General features: G+C 32.4%; 1 protein-coding gene across 1 annotated transcript; it reads left to right on the top strand.

Moving 5' to 3' along the window:
* Window positions 1-7,719: 7,719 nt before the first annotated feature.
* Window positions 7,720-11,791, top strand: LOC130445159 (toll-like receptor Tollo). The gene has a single exon (XM_056780685.1). The coding sequence runs from the start codon at window positions 7,773-7,775 to the stop codon at window positions 11,496-11,498; it is 3,726 nt and encodes a 1,241-aa protein (XP_056636663.1). The 5' UTR covers window positions 7,720-7,772; the 3' UTR covers window positions 11,499-11,791.
* The last annotated feature ends 5,496 nt before the right edge of the window (window positions 11,792-17,287 follow it).

The following is a 17,287-nucleotide window of genomic DNA, read 5'->3' as shown; positions in this document are numbered from 1 at the left end:
CTCATTTCCCAAATATAAAATAAACTGTTGAGAGTTTGAATTTGAATAATGAAAATTTTACTGCAGATCATACTTAGAAATTATGTATAAGCTAATAGAAGAGTTTTCTTCTAGATTTGATAAATTTGCAGCATTAGAACCCGTGCTAAGATTTTTCATAAATCTATTCAATGTTACTGAAGAAGATGTCCTTGAAATAGGTGTATTTCGAGCTTCATAATATCGAAGACCTAGAATTAGAAATAATAAACTTAAAGTGATATTATTTTGAAAGAGCGTAGTAATGATAGAATGTTTTGGAACTTAGTCGATGAAAATAAGTATGCTATTTTAAGGAAATGTGCGCTAAAAATTGATTCTTATTGTACAACAACATACAATTGGTGAGTCTTTGTTCTCAAATGAAAGCTTAATTCATCACATATAGATCATTGTTTAAGGACCTGGAACTCTAAATACATCCCCAATTATAAGAAACTATTTGAAAATATGGACACCCAAGATTCACACTGAATTATATGTATCATTATGTATGAGACCAACAAAATAAAGTTATGAAAAATCTGTTTTTATTGCCTATTTATACCTGTAGATTATCTGTATAATATGCGACGTCAGTGATTTTCAAATTTAGTATTGCGCCCTCAAAGACAAACAGGTTGCCGACCCCTGATCTAGACTAATACGCTCTGTTATATCTTACCATAACTCAACCATACAAACTTCTCTTTACAGGTCAATTGCTGCTACTCTTCTTGCATACTTTCATGGTCACATTACAACACGCATCACCATAATCATTTGCTAGTAGCAGAAACGAGATTTAACAGGACGTGTAATTGACTGTCACGCTTATTTGTGATCTTCAAAACAAAAAACGTGTTGGGAGGAGTCGCCCTTCACCAATAAACAAAGTACTAACAACTTACGAGAGTAAAATCACTTTATACACAAATTGATGTGCTTGAGTGAAATCGATTGTGCTTTCCAAATATCAATCAACAAGCTAGAAATCGGGAGAGTTCGGTCAATTTTCAAGATGCCTATCCATCTTAAATTAAAATTTTGAGTTAATTTCTCAATATACTTTCATAAACATGTGCTAAACACGTGCTATTGATTTCTTACACAGGAATATAAACTTTGCTTGAATATAAAACTTCTAAAAACACGTATAAATATCAGGGTACCTTTTCTTTTCTAATATCTTGTTACCTGTACATCTATGTTCAGGCCACCATGCAGGTATATTTCAGTGCTTCGCTATTGAATAAATAAGTAACTGTTGAATTTTGACAATATTAGTCTTCTATCATTGTTATCTTTTATGAGTTTTAACAGGTTTGACACCAGTTGAATAAACGACTTTGGTTTTATGGTGGAATAAGGTGGCAGTTACCTGAAAAGAGCAATAACATTTAAAATAAGTTATTATTGTGCCTACCCACAATATCTCCGGTATTATAGAATTTCTGTGAAATATGATTTACGTGTTTTTTGAGAAAATTTGTAGTTATTTTTACATGTATACATGGAGGATCATAATTATCTATATTATTATCTAGAACAAACGCATAGAGGGATATTTGATAAGTTGTTTAGTTAGCCAAAAATAGTTTATCACCATATTCTATTAATTTTAGGTTGATGATTTTTACTTGCTGCTTCCCGTTTGGCCAGTCGGTAACACGACTGATTCATAGGTGGTGGATAATGGAAAGGCCTATAAAAGGTCAGGGGGACCATCGCCCACGTACCGGAACTGGCCAAAACGGTTTCTTATAATCTGTGTTTGTGACAACGATCCGTGCGTAATTATATTTGCACGAGTATTTTTAAAGTTAATGCTGAAGTAGTCGCTAGTTGGAAAAAGTTCTGTTAGTCTGAAAATTATAGTTTATATTGAAAATAATTGATAGAAAAGGAAAAAGAAAACGGTCAAAAAATTTCATCATTGGACAAAAAATTGTCAATTTTATGACGAACGGAATAAGCTTGTTCTGAAGTTTTCTAAACCTTGGATATTAAATATTCAATTATTTGTATATTATTGTATATGCGAATATTTTCAAAAATGAACTAATCATATATTATTAGATATAATAAATCAACAAAACACTTTTGATGTATACTATTTTAGGTTGAGTTTCTGCTAAACTCTTTAATTGACACTTGTCACTGCCAAATAGCTTATTTGGCAAATAAGTCGATTTACTCGTAGGTTTACTTTATTAGAAGGTGAAGAAACCGAATTTTTGTTTATTCGGTGAATAATAGTTAGTAGGGACTTTATTGGGAAGTTAAGAAAGCTGGCCTAAGTGTAAGACCGTCTATTAGATGAGTTAATATCTATCTCAATCACAGTTACATGATCAAGTTAAGACATCACTATAACATTCATAGCAATTACCTGGAATTATAGGTCATCACGCGAAATGTTGAGTCAAAATGTACCTTTTTGCTTTTTCAACCCTATCCTGCGAGTAGTAACAAACATATATGAGGAAGAATGTATATCACTAGATTCACTAAAAGGTTTGTAAGAACGGAGAATTTTGTTCTAAGGTACGTGACACGAATCAGGCCATGACCTTAATAAGGCCAATAGCTTTTATTTATAAAAGTACTCACCTTAGGAAGATGAGCGCAGCATCTGTCAGTGGGTTATCGGTGATGATGATATCCTTGTAGTTTCAAGTTCCTACGCTAAACGTACCAATATTAGTTACACATTGCATCTGAACAACACTGGTGGTAAGTCGCATTTTACGAATTAACATGAGTTTATTCATCAAAACTGCTAAGTGTGATATATTTTTGAGTTCAGCGTAAATTGTATTATAAGATCATGATAAGCGTTTTTGAGAAAAATTTAAGTATATAGGTTTAACTGTATCAAATTCTATTGGTAAACAGAGGTACCACAATAAGTCTAGCAGCTGGCCTTATTAGGGTCAGGGCTGGCTTTATTAGGGAAGTGCTTTAATACATATTTTAATCTTCATGGCTTTATGATTCCGTCGACTCTCACACATTTTATAAATATGAGCCTATTAGTATGTTGAGTTGCATTGGACTAACGATTTTTGTTCCTATGTTTCAGACGAGATGGAATCAAATGCAGTTAAGAAAAAGCGTGTTGGAAAGGGAATTTCGGATACCAAGGAGGATCTTACGAAACCATTTGACGCCAGGTATATCAACTAAAAAATTAGGTAGAAATCCGATTTCATCATCTGATCAAGAAACTGATCTTTACTCAAGAATCTTTCGGTGGGCTCATGATGGAATGCCTATTACAAGCAAGATAATTCTAAGAAGTGTGTTCCAGAAAAATAATATTCCTGATACTTTTAACCCAAAGAAACAAAAAGCTGGGCGTTAGTGGTTGAGACTTTTTCTGGGTCGCCACTCAAATTGAATGACAAATTCAAAGAAGTCATGGAAGAATTGGATGTTGCTGGTAAACCTCAAAACATTTACAATATCGATGAATAAGGATGGCGTTTTACACTGCATCATCAACAGGAACTTTTTGCCAAGAAAGGAATCAAAATAGTGCATATAGTAGCACCTGAGCAAGCTGAAAACGTAACAATCGTGTCATGTGCCAAATGTTATTGTCAGTACATACCACCGATGACATTATTTAAGGGTCAGAGGCTGAAACCAGAATGGGAAGAGAATCTTCCTCCTGAAACCAAGGTCGTTATGGCACCCAAAGGAAGTATGACACACTATGTTTTTGTGAAGTTGATCGAAGATTTTCAACAGTTTCGAGTAGGAGGTAAAAATTCTTTATTGATTTTTGAGGATGTCACATTTCATTTGAATGCGAATATTGTTAAAGCTGCTTAAAAGTACGTCATTACTTTGTTTTGTTTGCCAAGTAACACAACTCATGAGCTACAGCCTATGGACAAGTCAGTTTTCAAATCTTTTGAATATTTTTGGGACGACGAGGTTCGTCGTTATTGTATGAACAATCCTGAACGCTCGATAAGACGTACAGTACTTGGGAAAATATTTTCTGAAATATGGGCTACGGCAAATATTTTGTCAGGGTTCAAAGCTACGGGAATATACCTTTACAATTCATGAGTGATTCAAGAGTGTACTTTTACACCTCCATGCCTAACCGAGCTTGAAAATCCAAACGATGAAAATGAACAAGACTAAACCACTTCCTCAAATCAGAATAACAAGTGAACAAAGTTCTTCTGCAGAACCGATTACTCAATCTTCAGCTAAAAGGATCAAAACGTTACCTCCTAAACGTTCTTCTAAAGACTAAGATGTTAGTCTTGAAAGCAATAACTCTTCTGATTATTCGGTTCATGATATAAGCTTATCAGACGACGAAGGTATGGAACCTTTATCAACTGTTACCTTCGAAAACGCCAAATCTAAGCTAAACACGTCCTTTACAGAAAAGTTGTCCACTCCCAAGATTAAAACAAAAAAGTTTCAAAGAAAAAAATCCATAAATTAATGAGCCCAAAAGCTAGTGGTAAACTTGTTTGACGCTCCTTCTGATAAAAAAAACCAAAGAAAAGTATTAAAAAGAAAAATGAAACGCCCGAACTCCTCCAAAAGAAAATGAAACCGTATCTTCAAGCAGTCAAGCTTTTAATCCATCGATTCTATCTGCAAGTAGTGTGATTATCAAGCCATCAATAAAGTCTTCGCAGAAAGGCGTCTCCCAAAAGGACAGTTGTTACTGTTTCATTTGTGACGAGGACCAGATTATCAGAGATATGAGGATGTGCTACGCCTGTGGACGGTTCACGAAGAATGCGTGGGATTTACCAAATCGGACAAAGACGAATTTATCTGCCCAAAATGTAATTTTTAGACAAGATGAAACTTTTACAATCGATAGACTCAAATTAAATCAAAGTTTGTAAATGTTTATCTTTTTACACGATTCAAAATTATATTGTTTAAATTTCAAAATACAGGTAAAATGAATTGAACGTTCATTTTTAGCCAGTTTAAGTGTTTTTTTGTATTGGCCTTATTCAGAGCTTCTGGCCTTGATAATGTTAATTTGCAAAAATATCACGAAAAATCACGAAAAAAATGTTACTGTCAAGAATAACCTTTTAAAAAAATCGGCAAACGTTAATGTGGCCTTATTTGGGTCACCTACCTTATATTGGAAAATAAAAAACATATTCGATAAAAATATAAATTTGTATAATAAAAAATTGGAATTTTGACGCATATTTTCTCAAATTAATCATAAGTTTCGAATAAAAAGTATAAAAATATTCAATAATATTATAACTCATCCAATAACAAACAAAACAAAAAAATTCAAGATCTTATCGGATTATTTATAAAGGAGTTTTCGTGAATGTGCATTTTGAAGCTTTGAGGAGGGCTGGGAGGGTAAGCGCCAGGGGGATTCTGTAAAAAAACTTTTGTAAAAATTTTCCTCTAGTAATATTCTATTAATTGGGGTGAATTCAGCTTTATCCTAATCAGGGGCCGGCAACCTGCGACACGCAAGCTACATGCGACTCGTTGTATGTGAAGCTGCGGCTCTTTGAATATGAAGCTGTGGCTCTTTGGATGTGAAGCTGCGGGTCTTTAGTTCCATATGCACTTATTATCCATTTTATCAAAAAAATATTGAAAAATCGTTGTGAATCTATTAAAGAGGATTAAGCAGCAATTCTATCCCTCGGCAACAAGGAACACACGTCAACAAGGTTGTTAGCAGAAAAAACAATCAAATCAAATTTAGAGAGTCACTTTACTAAAAAACAAACCTACTTCCTAGAGGGGGAGATATAGCGAATGCCGTGCAAAAATGCCTTGTAAACAATGGCATCATTTTAAATAAAATCGTTTTAATAGTAACTTATGGAGTCAATACATAATACACCAAGAAGAAATATTTCGGACCGAAAGTGCGATGGCTTTCTACAGGTAAGGTGTTGAAACGTTTTGCTTTGTGCTGAGTGGAACAAATACTTTCCTAACGAATAGTAACAAATGGTTGCAAAAATTTCATCTTTATGGTGAATATCACGGTAAAATTAAATGAACTAAATCTAAAATTGCAAGGAAATGTAAACACAGCCATGTTTTGGCAGAAGAATTGGTTTCTTCTGAAGAAAAATTAATTCTGTTTGCAAAAGATATTCAGAGTGGTTTTCACTTCATATTCAATTTTTAAAGCAATATCGCGATAAAACCAGTGCAACTGTTGACAAGAATTACTTTAACACACTTATAAAAAAATAAAGATGAATAGCTGAAAGATTTAAGCAATTCAAAACCTAGCATTCATAGTGAATCCTCTTAACACAAATAGTAAATAAATATACAATGAGCCGTTTGGAATTAAAACTGAATCTCTTAAAATGCAATTTATCGATATAAAAAATGAAAATTTGTGAAGTGGAGAGTTTGTTAAAAAACAAATTAGAAGAGTTGGAGATCTCGAAATGTATATACGAGTACGTAACGCATCAAAAGTGGACAGCTCTGAAAGATATGCCGCGAGTTGAGGCTCTCATATTTGACGCATGGAAAATCTTCCAGATTGCTAGAATGAGGTGAAGAAGTTGGCATTTGGAGGCTTACTATCTTTGGATCGACATATTCGTGCGAGCAATCTCTCTAAAACCATACAAAGCCAACGAATTCATTTGCGCAAATATATGTTATTGTATTTTTAATTTAAATTGTTTAGTAAAGTTTTCATTTTCTACTTAAATAACCATGCAAAGCCATCGCTCCGATTGAATTTGTTTGTCCCATTGTTTGTTATTGAAGTACAAGTTAGGATTATGAGTAAATATTTAATTGCTTTAATTTTTTCACCCAAATAATAGGTAATTATCCAATAATTCCTTATTAATATGCATGTATATTATTTAATTTGTAGTGAAAAATACTACAAATATATGAATAAATAGATATTTTCTCTTACGAATAAAATATTAGTTTTTTCACCTCTTTAAAAATTTAGTGAATTGTAATTTTTTCACTCTCCTGAATCAAAAGGTCACCCTAATTTTTTCCCATCGATGTCTTTTTTGACTGGGCTAATTAGTGTTTACTTCTTGACTCAAAAAAAATTATTCTCAAATTTCCAAATTCATTATTTTCTCTCTATCGAACTTAATATACATTTTGAATAATTTATTTTCGGAGAAATAGATAAAAATATTGTGTCGGTAAAAAACTTTATAAAAACTTTGAAATAACGTGATTTTTCAATATTTTAATACTCAGAAATAAATGTTACAATAAAGTGGAACAAATCATCTTTATCTAATTTTGAATTTTATATGTATAGTCATAGTTTTTAAGTTTCTTCGGCTAAAAAAACCATTTTTCTAGAAAATTTCAACCTGGTACTCATATCTCAGATCAAAATTAAAATGGAATCCTAGGATCCACTCGTTAATATATTTATAACCGGCACCTACCGATCACCAAAGTTCCAATTATTATTAAGTATTCGATCTTCGTTTTTGCATATCGGTTACCGAAGATGGCAAAGAAGGAGCTAACAACGACTTGAGCGTGTGTTATCGAAAACCAAGAAGCGGCATGGCAGCGGTGCTTGCGAGAGAACCACTATGTATCGGAGGGGACAACCTAAGGGGAAGGGTAAGAGCAGTGAGAAGTTAGTGGCCTTGTAGCAACAACTGCTGCAGTCAAGCATCGAACATTCGGTGGAACGGTCATGCAACAAAACTTCGACTATGTTAAATACAATGGTGTAGCGCAGGGTCGTACCGTCGGCGATCATGGGCACCACGGTGGTGTGCGCCTTATTATTCGGGGCGATTTTTAGTGTTTTATCAGCCTCTCTTAGTAAAACTTTGCGGTATCAAGCGCCCGATGAGTGTAAGTGGGTGGTTGTGGACAGCAACTCCGACGACGACGTTGCTCTAGTGTGCAGGTTGCGTACCATAAATAGTGAATTAGAAATAGACTTGAGTATAATTCAGCCCGAGCATACCGTTCGGTTGAGGCTGGAGTGCAGTGACACGCTATTTTTTCAAAGTTCTTTAAGTGCCGGAAGTTTTAAACCACTTGTTGAATTGCGTGAGTTGTCTATTGAATATTGCAAAATTGGAAATTTATCCGATGGAGCTTTCAGAGGACTTAAAGAACTCCGCAATCTCACTGTTAGAACACACAATACGGATTGGTCAGCTATGACTTTAGAAGTATCCGCGAATGCTTTTACGGAAGAACTTCGGAATTTGGAACGATTAGATTTAGGTGAAAATAATATGTGGAGTTTACCAGAAGGAGTTTTGTGTCCTCTATATGCTTTGGAAGTTCTTAATTTAACTAGAAATAGACTCAGGGAAGTTAATAGTTTTCGTTTTACATCTAATCCGTCCGAAAAATGTTGTGAGAATTTAAAACTATTAGATTTATCGAAAAATAGTATAGATCGTTTGCCAGCGAGCGCTTTTTCTGGTCTTTCTCATTTACAAAAATTATATTTAAATGGAAACGGTCTACATAATCTTGCAGATCATGCTTTAGAAGGACTTACTTCTCTAAATATACTTAAACTGTCAGATAACCGTCTAGTCAGCCTTCCGCCGGAATTATTTGCGGATACACGTGAAGTGCGTGAAATGTATTTACAAAATAATACCATCAACGTTTTAGCACCAGGTTTGTTTAGTGAATTATTACAGATGTTAGTTTTGGACTTGTCGCATAACGAACTTACCGCTGATTGGATAAATACAGCAACTTTTGCTGGATTAGTGAGATTAGTTGTACTAGATATATCTTTTAACAGAATATCCAAATTAGAACAATCTGTGTTTAGAGATCTTTATAGTTTGCAAATACTTAGATTAAACGATAATTTTATAGAATATATACCTGAAAATACATTTTCCGCTTTATCTAATTTACATACGTTAATTATATCCAACAATAAATTGGTCAAAATAGATAGTGAAACATTCAACGGACTATACGCACTTTCTTTGTTATCAATAGATAATAATAAGATTTCTATGATACATCCGGAATCTTTAAGAAATTGTACCAGTTTACAAGACTTGTATTTGAATGGAAATAAATTGATCCAAGTACCAGAGGTTCTAAAAAACGTTCCTTTATTAAAAACATTGGATTTAGGCGAAAATCACATTAATTATATCACGAACGAAACATTCAGCGATTTAAAACAAATGTACGGATTAAGATTAACAGAAAACGATATCGGGAATATTTCTAAAGGTATTTTTGACAAAATGACCGCACTAAAAATCTTGAACCTGTCTCGAAATAAAATTCAAAGAGTTGCGCCCGGTTCTTTCGATAATAATCTCAACTTGCAAGCTATAAGATTGGACGGTAATTATCTGACTGACATAGGAGAATTGTTTGCTAAATTACCGAGTCTGGTGTGGCTGAATATATCGGATAATCAATTAAAGTGGTTTGATTATGCCCTAATACCAACTGGTTTACAATGGCTCGATATACATTCTAATCAAATCGAAGAGCTTGGTAATTACTTTGAAATCGAATCAAGTTTATCTTTAAGTACTTTCGATGCAAGTTCAAATAAATTACGAGAAATCACCGGTAGTGCGATTCCAAACAGCGTCGAAGTTTTGTTTTTAAACGACAATTTAATATCGAAAGTACAATCTTATACGTTTTTTAAGAAACCTAATTTAACTAGAGTTGATTTATTCGGCAACAAAATAAGCAGTTTAGATCCTAATGCTTTAAGAATATCAGCAGTACCACCCAAGAAGAATCTACCGGAATTTTATATAGGAGGAAATCCTTACCAATGTGATTGTACAATGGAATGGTTACAAAAAGTTAATTCAATGAATAGAGCAAGAACACAACCTAAACTAGTAGATTTGGAAAGTATATATTGTCAATTATTATACAACAGAGGTACAACTTACGTACCACTTGTTGAAGCGGCACCTTACCAATTTCTTTGTACTTATGACACTCATTGTTTTGCTTTATGTCACTGTTGTGATTTCGACGCCTGTGATTGTGAAATGACTTGCCCTACAAATTGTACTTGTTATCACGATCAATCTTGGTCGGCTAACGTCGTCGATTGCTCGTCTGGTGGATATATAACTAAACTCCCGGATCAAATACCAATGGATGCTACTCAATTGTACCTCGACGGAAACGACTTGCGGTCACTCAACAGTCACGCTTTCATCGGAAGAAAAAGATTGAAAATTCTCTTTTTAAATAATTCGAATATCGAAACAATACATAATCGTACATTTAACGGTCTAAAGGAGCTCGAAGTTTTACATTTAAATGGAAATAAAATAAACGAATTGTATGGATACGAATTCGATGGATTAGAAAGTTTGATAGAACTACATCTTCAATATAACAGAATATCCGTAATAAATAATCAAACTTTTTCCAGTTTACGCAAGATTAAAGAATTAAAATTGGATCATAATAGATTAATAGTTTATAATATGTGGAATTTACCTTCGACGTTAATCGAAGTGACTCTATCTTACAATCCTTGGTCTTGCGATTGTGATTTCACGGAACGTTTTCGAGAATGGATGATACGAGGCGATGCAGTGAAAGATATATCATCGGTGAAGTGTATTTTTAATACGACAGACATAGACTTTTACAATTTAGATGCATACAATACAGATACCGGTTTCTTCGTAAATCAAGAAAACGTTTCTTGTACGGGCGTCGCTAACATAGATAACAGCATAAACGGAAACTTAACAGGTACGAAAACTATAATCCAACGTCATGCTATACAGGATTATCTACCGTTGTTAGTAATTACTTTGACCGTATTTGCCGTCGTCGTGTTGATTGTGTTAATTATTTTCATTTATAGACAAGAAGTGCGCGTCTGGTTTCACTACAAATTCGGTGTTCGACTATTCCAACGAGAAGGAGATTTAGATAGAGACGAACGGGAGAAATTGTTCGATGCGTTCGTTAGTTACAGTTCCAAGGACGAAGCGTGGGTGGCGGAGGTACTAGCACCAGCTTTAGAACCCAATTATAAACTTTGTTTGCATTATAGAGACTTTCCCGTGGGTGCTTTTCTAGCTGATACCATAGTACAAGCGGTAGAATCATCTAAAAGAACTATAATGATTCTGTCGGAGAATTTTATTAAATCGGAATGGTGTCGTTTCGAATTTAAATCTGCCCATCATCAAGTACTTCGCGACAGAAGGAGAAGATTAATAGTTATTTTGTTGGGTGAAGTACCACACAAAGACTTAGATCCTGATATAAGACTTTATTTGAAAACCAATGTTTATCTTCAGTGGGGTGATAAACTTTTTTGGGAAAAGTTGAGGTATGCTTTACCGGACGTTCCTAATAATCAACGACGTCATAGTTCGGTGAGAAATCCTCATGTGCATCACCACGTTCACAGGCACAGTGCTAGGGGACAGGCACCTAATCCTCCAGGAAATGGTAACACGACGAGGACAGTGGCCATCCACATATGACAATGATTGTCTTTATAACAATATTGTAAGGTTATGTTAATTTTTTTTACTACTTAAAAGGGTGTCGATAGAAAAATTTCGTAAGTACATATATCAGCTTCCTAAAAAATATGTGATATGTATTTGATTATAATAATACTTTATGAAAAAAAATTCAGATATAAAACTGCTAAAACCGATAAATTTGGGTAGATTTTCGTTTTGATTTTTTAAAACGTCATTTTCGTTCTCATTTAAATCACGTCAATATGAAGATTACAATTTATAACAAAGAATATTTCTAAGACGTTTATCTCACAAGCTTTTATTGAAACTTTAATTCTAATGTCGAGTTTTTTTAAAAAAATTAATTTATATTCATATATTCTACACCTAACCTATCAAACATTGAAATATATTATCCAATTTCATATTTTTGATCATGAATTTTTCACAATTTATTTGTCGGTATTTTCAAAGAAATTCTGAAAAAATCTTTCCATATCTTTAACAACAGTACTAAAAACATAAATGCTGTTTAATATTGTTTACTAATATCTAAATAATTAGTTTTTGGTGAATGAAAATAAATTATTTCTTCGAAGATATTAATTAAAATTTGAAATTTATATGTGTTCGGAATCAAATTGGAGTGTATCTTTAGGGCACCTTGTAGTGAAACTATTGAACATACCAGGCGATAAAATCTCCAATTTTTCCAATAATATTTCTTGACTCTTGGTCCATTCTTATAAATATTCAGTCCATATGAATATATTATTAGACATAAAAAAAAGTTATTTGTAACTCGTGGCGAGTCAAATCAAATGATATTCATCAAATCAGTGAAAAATCGTTTGCACAGAATATTCGAAAATCATTTCAAATTTCAAATATTAATTCCCAATTCCAATGGAACGTTCTTCCGAATATTCTCTCCTCACTTTAATAGAAAAAAATATTGATTGTTAATTGATCATTGCTCTTAAAGGAAATCATCAAAAATGAATTTGACTTTTGGTTCATTCTATAGTCTATTTTTATAAATGAAAGAGTAATAAAATAATGAAGCATTCGTTATCCATAAGCATATCACTTCTTTTAGTAGATAGTTAAAATATTTTTTGAAGTTATACTCAAAATGAATATATCGGGTGTACACTCATATTTTCACCTAATTAACTTCTAAAGAGCTGAAGGTATAAAATTCCATTTTTCATTTTTCCACAAGGTATGATTAACATTGTGTTATACTGGTTTTATGGGCACAAGGGTTTGAATTTTGATTTTTGAATAACCTTTGAGTCATAAGGAATGATTTTAATATAAAAACTCACCAATATAAGTAGATATCTTTCTCACAAATATTTACAATGAGTGGCTTGATTATTTCATCGGTTATTCTGTCCAATTCCCTCATTTCACTTCTATTGATTGCATTGTTATCACTTCCATATTTTTTTTATTTTCTTTCCTTGAACACAAAGGATACAATTCTTCTCTCACAGAACCGGTACGGAACTCAATATTCTTAGAATTTAACCAATTATCTAAATCTTTTTTAAAGTCTCCTCTTTCTCCAGAGCAATCTCAAATGAAACATTTCATTGCAATCATAGATTTACTATTTGTCACCATCCAAGCTGTGTGGTTTTTTTATGACTGTCTGAATCTTTATTAAGCCCAAATCGGTCATCACATTTGTTCTTATTTAGCTGCACTTCTGATTGAGAGTATTTTTTTCTTATATGCTTGAATAAGTTTCAGTTATATTCATAAGAATTACCATATATCTCACAGAAAATGGCGGATTCTGACCCCCTTCTTGAAAATCCTACATAATATTAAATTAAAATGGTCACAATCAAGGCTATTGAAACCAGGGCTACTGTAACAATTTCAAATATTCTGCTAATCTCAGAAAATAGAGATTGCATTTCAATGCACACCAAACATGTATGTGAAGATTGTATCAACGATTTCTTTTTATTTTAAGGTCAATAGATGGCGCCTCCACTCTAATTTTATTCTCTTTTATTTTATTCTCTCTCGTACATAAAACTATATTATAATAAATATTGTGTTTTTATATAGTAGGAATATTTCGGCCAAATTTTGATCTAAATCGAATAATATTTTGTGAGTGATAATTCGTTTGCAAGGATCCTTAAATAATAAATTTGTTACCAAATATTTACTGTCAATTCCAATGAAAAGTTCTTTGATTGATCATTCAGGTAGTTAATACATAAAATTTTGACTTTTGGTCTATTTTTGTGAATATTGGGCTTTGATAAAGGAATCTTTTAAATATTTTGGTTCATATCAATGAATTATTGGTCATCAATAAACCTTATTTGTATATTGAGGTGAGGCAAAATATCAAATAATATATTTTGAAAAATCATTTGAAAGGAATTAAAAAAATTAAAGAAATTCTAACCTTCAATTTCAATGGGAAGATGTATCAAATAAGTTTTCTATTCTTTCTTCAACTCAATAGAAAAAAATCCAACAAAATCATTACATATAATTTTGTAATAAGTGTCCTGCTCTACAAAAAAGTTCTCCTTTTTTTTTTATATACGTCGTGAATGAAAAAAATCAATACACATCATTTGATTATTGGCTTTAATTTTAAATCTCTTTTGATTAGAAATTGTTTCGTCGAAACGTCAAATTTTCACCTGTTATAGAAACTAATTTCTGCAATACAATATTTTTCTAATTCCTTTTCATGAAGGGAACACAAAGAATACAGCTTCTCACACAAAACTGGGACGAAACCCAATATTCTCAATATTTAACCAATTCTCTAAATCTTTTTTAACCACTTAGTTGTGGGCACTTTTTCTAAAAGTCTCCAGTGATAACTTGCATTATCCAATACTATTATACAGTTCTGAGAAAGAAGGAATTTGTTCTAACTATCAGCATCTATGTTCTTATGGTAGTCACCGCTACGAGTGGACTCTAAATTCAATAAACCACCTTCAATAAAACCGTTTGAGCTTCCGATGTGTATTATGATCAGTCTGCGTCCCTTTCCTTATGGTGGATTTAAACCAGAAAATGAATTATCTAAAAAAGCGTGTCTTCGACTCGTGATGGTTTCATCTTTCCAGAATATATTTGGTGTATGTTCGTCGTTGATCCATGCTTCACCTATATAAAATATCTATTTAAATAGATTTTCTGGAATGCTTTTTTCAGTGAAAACTTATTTTTTTATATTCCCACAGTGAGCTCCGACTAAGTTCAGGCAATCCTTATCTCGAATCGTGAAAATTCTTAAAGAAGAACGCATGAACTTTCCTTCGAAGTCTTTCTCTCAAATGATGTTCTCTTTTAAAATTCGCTTCATGTGCTTTCTGACACACTGCAATTATTTTTTTAATAACTCTGTAAATCGTAGATTTCCTAACTAATTCCACTGTGTCATCAACACTTTCCCATAAATGTTTGTCTGTAAATGATTCAAACAATTCATTATTTCGCATTAACATTTATTGGAATGATTTTTCAGCGTTTAAGAGGCCCTTCCAGATTTTCCATATCATATTAGAATTCATAATAAACAGCACATTGCACCTTGCAACTTGCAACCAAACTGTTCTTCTGTAAGGATTGTAATTTTTCAGAACATACTTTACTTTTATGTTTTCTCCACTTTTCCTGACAGTGTCAAATTGGTTAGTGATAATTTAAGGTTGTACAATTAAAAGAAAGTGAATCATGTATGAGTTTTTTTTGATTGAGTTAATTTTCTGCTATAATCCGAATTTTGCACCATATATGCGCAGAAAATACCAGTGCACAGATCACAGAGCACAGTATTATTAAATTTTATTTGCTTTTTGGGGGGTTGCAAATTACTTAATAGTATTTTTTTGGTAGTAATCTTTGATACACCTTGTTTTTGGCCTCACTAAACTTTTTTCTATTGCCAATACTCCGTTTTCTATTGCTAATAATCCAAAAAAGTTTCAATACAATTTTATAGAATAGAATTTTTTCGATGAAAACCTTCTATATAAAAAAGTTTTTAATGAAATTCAACATTTTGTTACCATAAATCCTTTAAATGTATATTAAAATCAACTTCAGGCTTGCCTTTCGGGTGGTAATATGAAGCCTGATATTGTTGCACTAATACTAAATTATCATTCAATGCATTGATTATAAACTAAACAAAATTACCCGATGCAAATATAAAACTGAAGCGTAAGAGGTAATAAATAAAGCTAATCTTCTTGTTTATAAAAATACCTTCTCAAGTTGTTAGCTTTGGAAAAAAAGGTTGATCAGAGCTGATTTATTTCGTCATTAACGTTTCAACAAGTTTTTAATAGAAGCTACATGTTAATTTCAAGAGACCATGAGCCTGTGGACATGAATGATACACTTAATTTGTATGTATTGAATTTCGTTTAGAAATAATATTATCACATCAAGATATTATTAGAAAACTAGTCGTAACAACCTTAACAATTCCTTGCATATCCTATTTTTGCGGTTTCAGTACTAGATACTAACGTAAGGAAATCATTTTAGTGGTTTACCATAGCGTAAACAAACATCTGGCTGATAATAATGAGCTTCAATTGAAATAATTTTATAGATAGATATATTTCTGTCGGATGATTTCAAACTTATTAATTGTAGAAATTATAGAGTTTCTTATGTCATGAAAAATTGAAGAGCATACGTCTAAAGGCTAATGAACTGTAAATCAAATTATTCAGCTAAAATATTTGTATAAGTCGTGTTATTATCAATTGAAAAAGAATATGAAAAACGTGAAAAATTACAAACGATTCCGCCGTTGTTAACAGCGTTCTTTTATGTTATGGTAGAATTTTTATAGTGATATTCGACAGTCTATTTTTATTAAGAGACTAATAAAATGATGAAACATTCGTAATACATAGGCATATCACTTCTTATTAGTCGATAGTTATACTATACCATATTCGTAAGAAATAAATATTGTGAATATATAGGGTGTAAACTTACAAATTCACCTAATTAACCTGTTCTTAACTTCTAATAGCTTAAGGTAAAAGTACATTTTTTTCTATAATGGTTCATTCATCCACAAGGTATGAATAACATTATGTCATGATGATTTTGCGTGCATATCGGTTTGACTTTGACTTTTAAACAACCTTACAGTCATAAGGAATGATTTTAATATAAAAACTCACTAGTATAAGTAGAGTTAGTTCTTACAAATCCAAATCAAAATCGTAATCAGATGAGTTGTCACAATCAATAGTCCAATTTTCACATTTTCTCTTCAGCTGAAATTTTATGACTATAACTTAATTCGTGCGGCTTAATAATAGATGGCGTAACTTCTATAATATTACATCATTCCAATATTTCGAACCTGCGTTGGAAATCCACTATTATTAATCGTCATTTCAGTATATGTCATTCATTTAAAGCGTTAACAACAATAATTTTTTTTCACTCAAATATGTACTACTTTAATATAAAGAAAAATGCTGCCGAAAGCCATCGTGTTTTGGTGAATATTTATGGAGAACATGCTCTAGCTGAGCGAACGTGTCAAAAGTGGTTTGTGCGATTTAAAAGTGGCGATTTTGGCTTGGAAGACGATGAACGTCCTTGGCAGCCAAAAAGTTTGTAGATAAAGAACTGGAAGCATTACTCGATGAAGATTGTTGCCAAACACAAGAAGAGCTCGCTGAATCTTTGAGTGTCACTCAAGCAGCCATTTCAAAACGTTTAAAAGCAGTTGGATAAATTCAAAAGCAAGGAAATTGGGATCTACATGAACTAAA

The sequence above is a fragment of the Diorhabda sublineata genome, chromosome 6 (genome assembly GCF_026230105.1).
Source record: "Diorhabda sublineata isolate icDioSubl1.1 chromosome 6, icDioSubl1.1, whole genome shotgun sequence".
Lineage (NCBI taxonomy): Eukaryota > Metazoa > Arthropoda > Insecta > Coleoptera > Chrysomelidae > Diorhabda > Diorhabda sublineata.
This window is presented reverse-complemented; position numbering and strand designations above follow the sequence as displayed.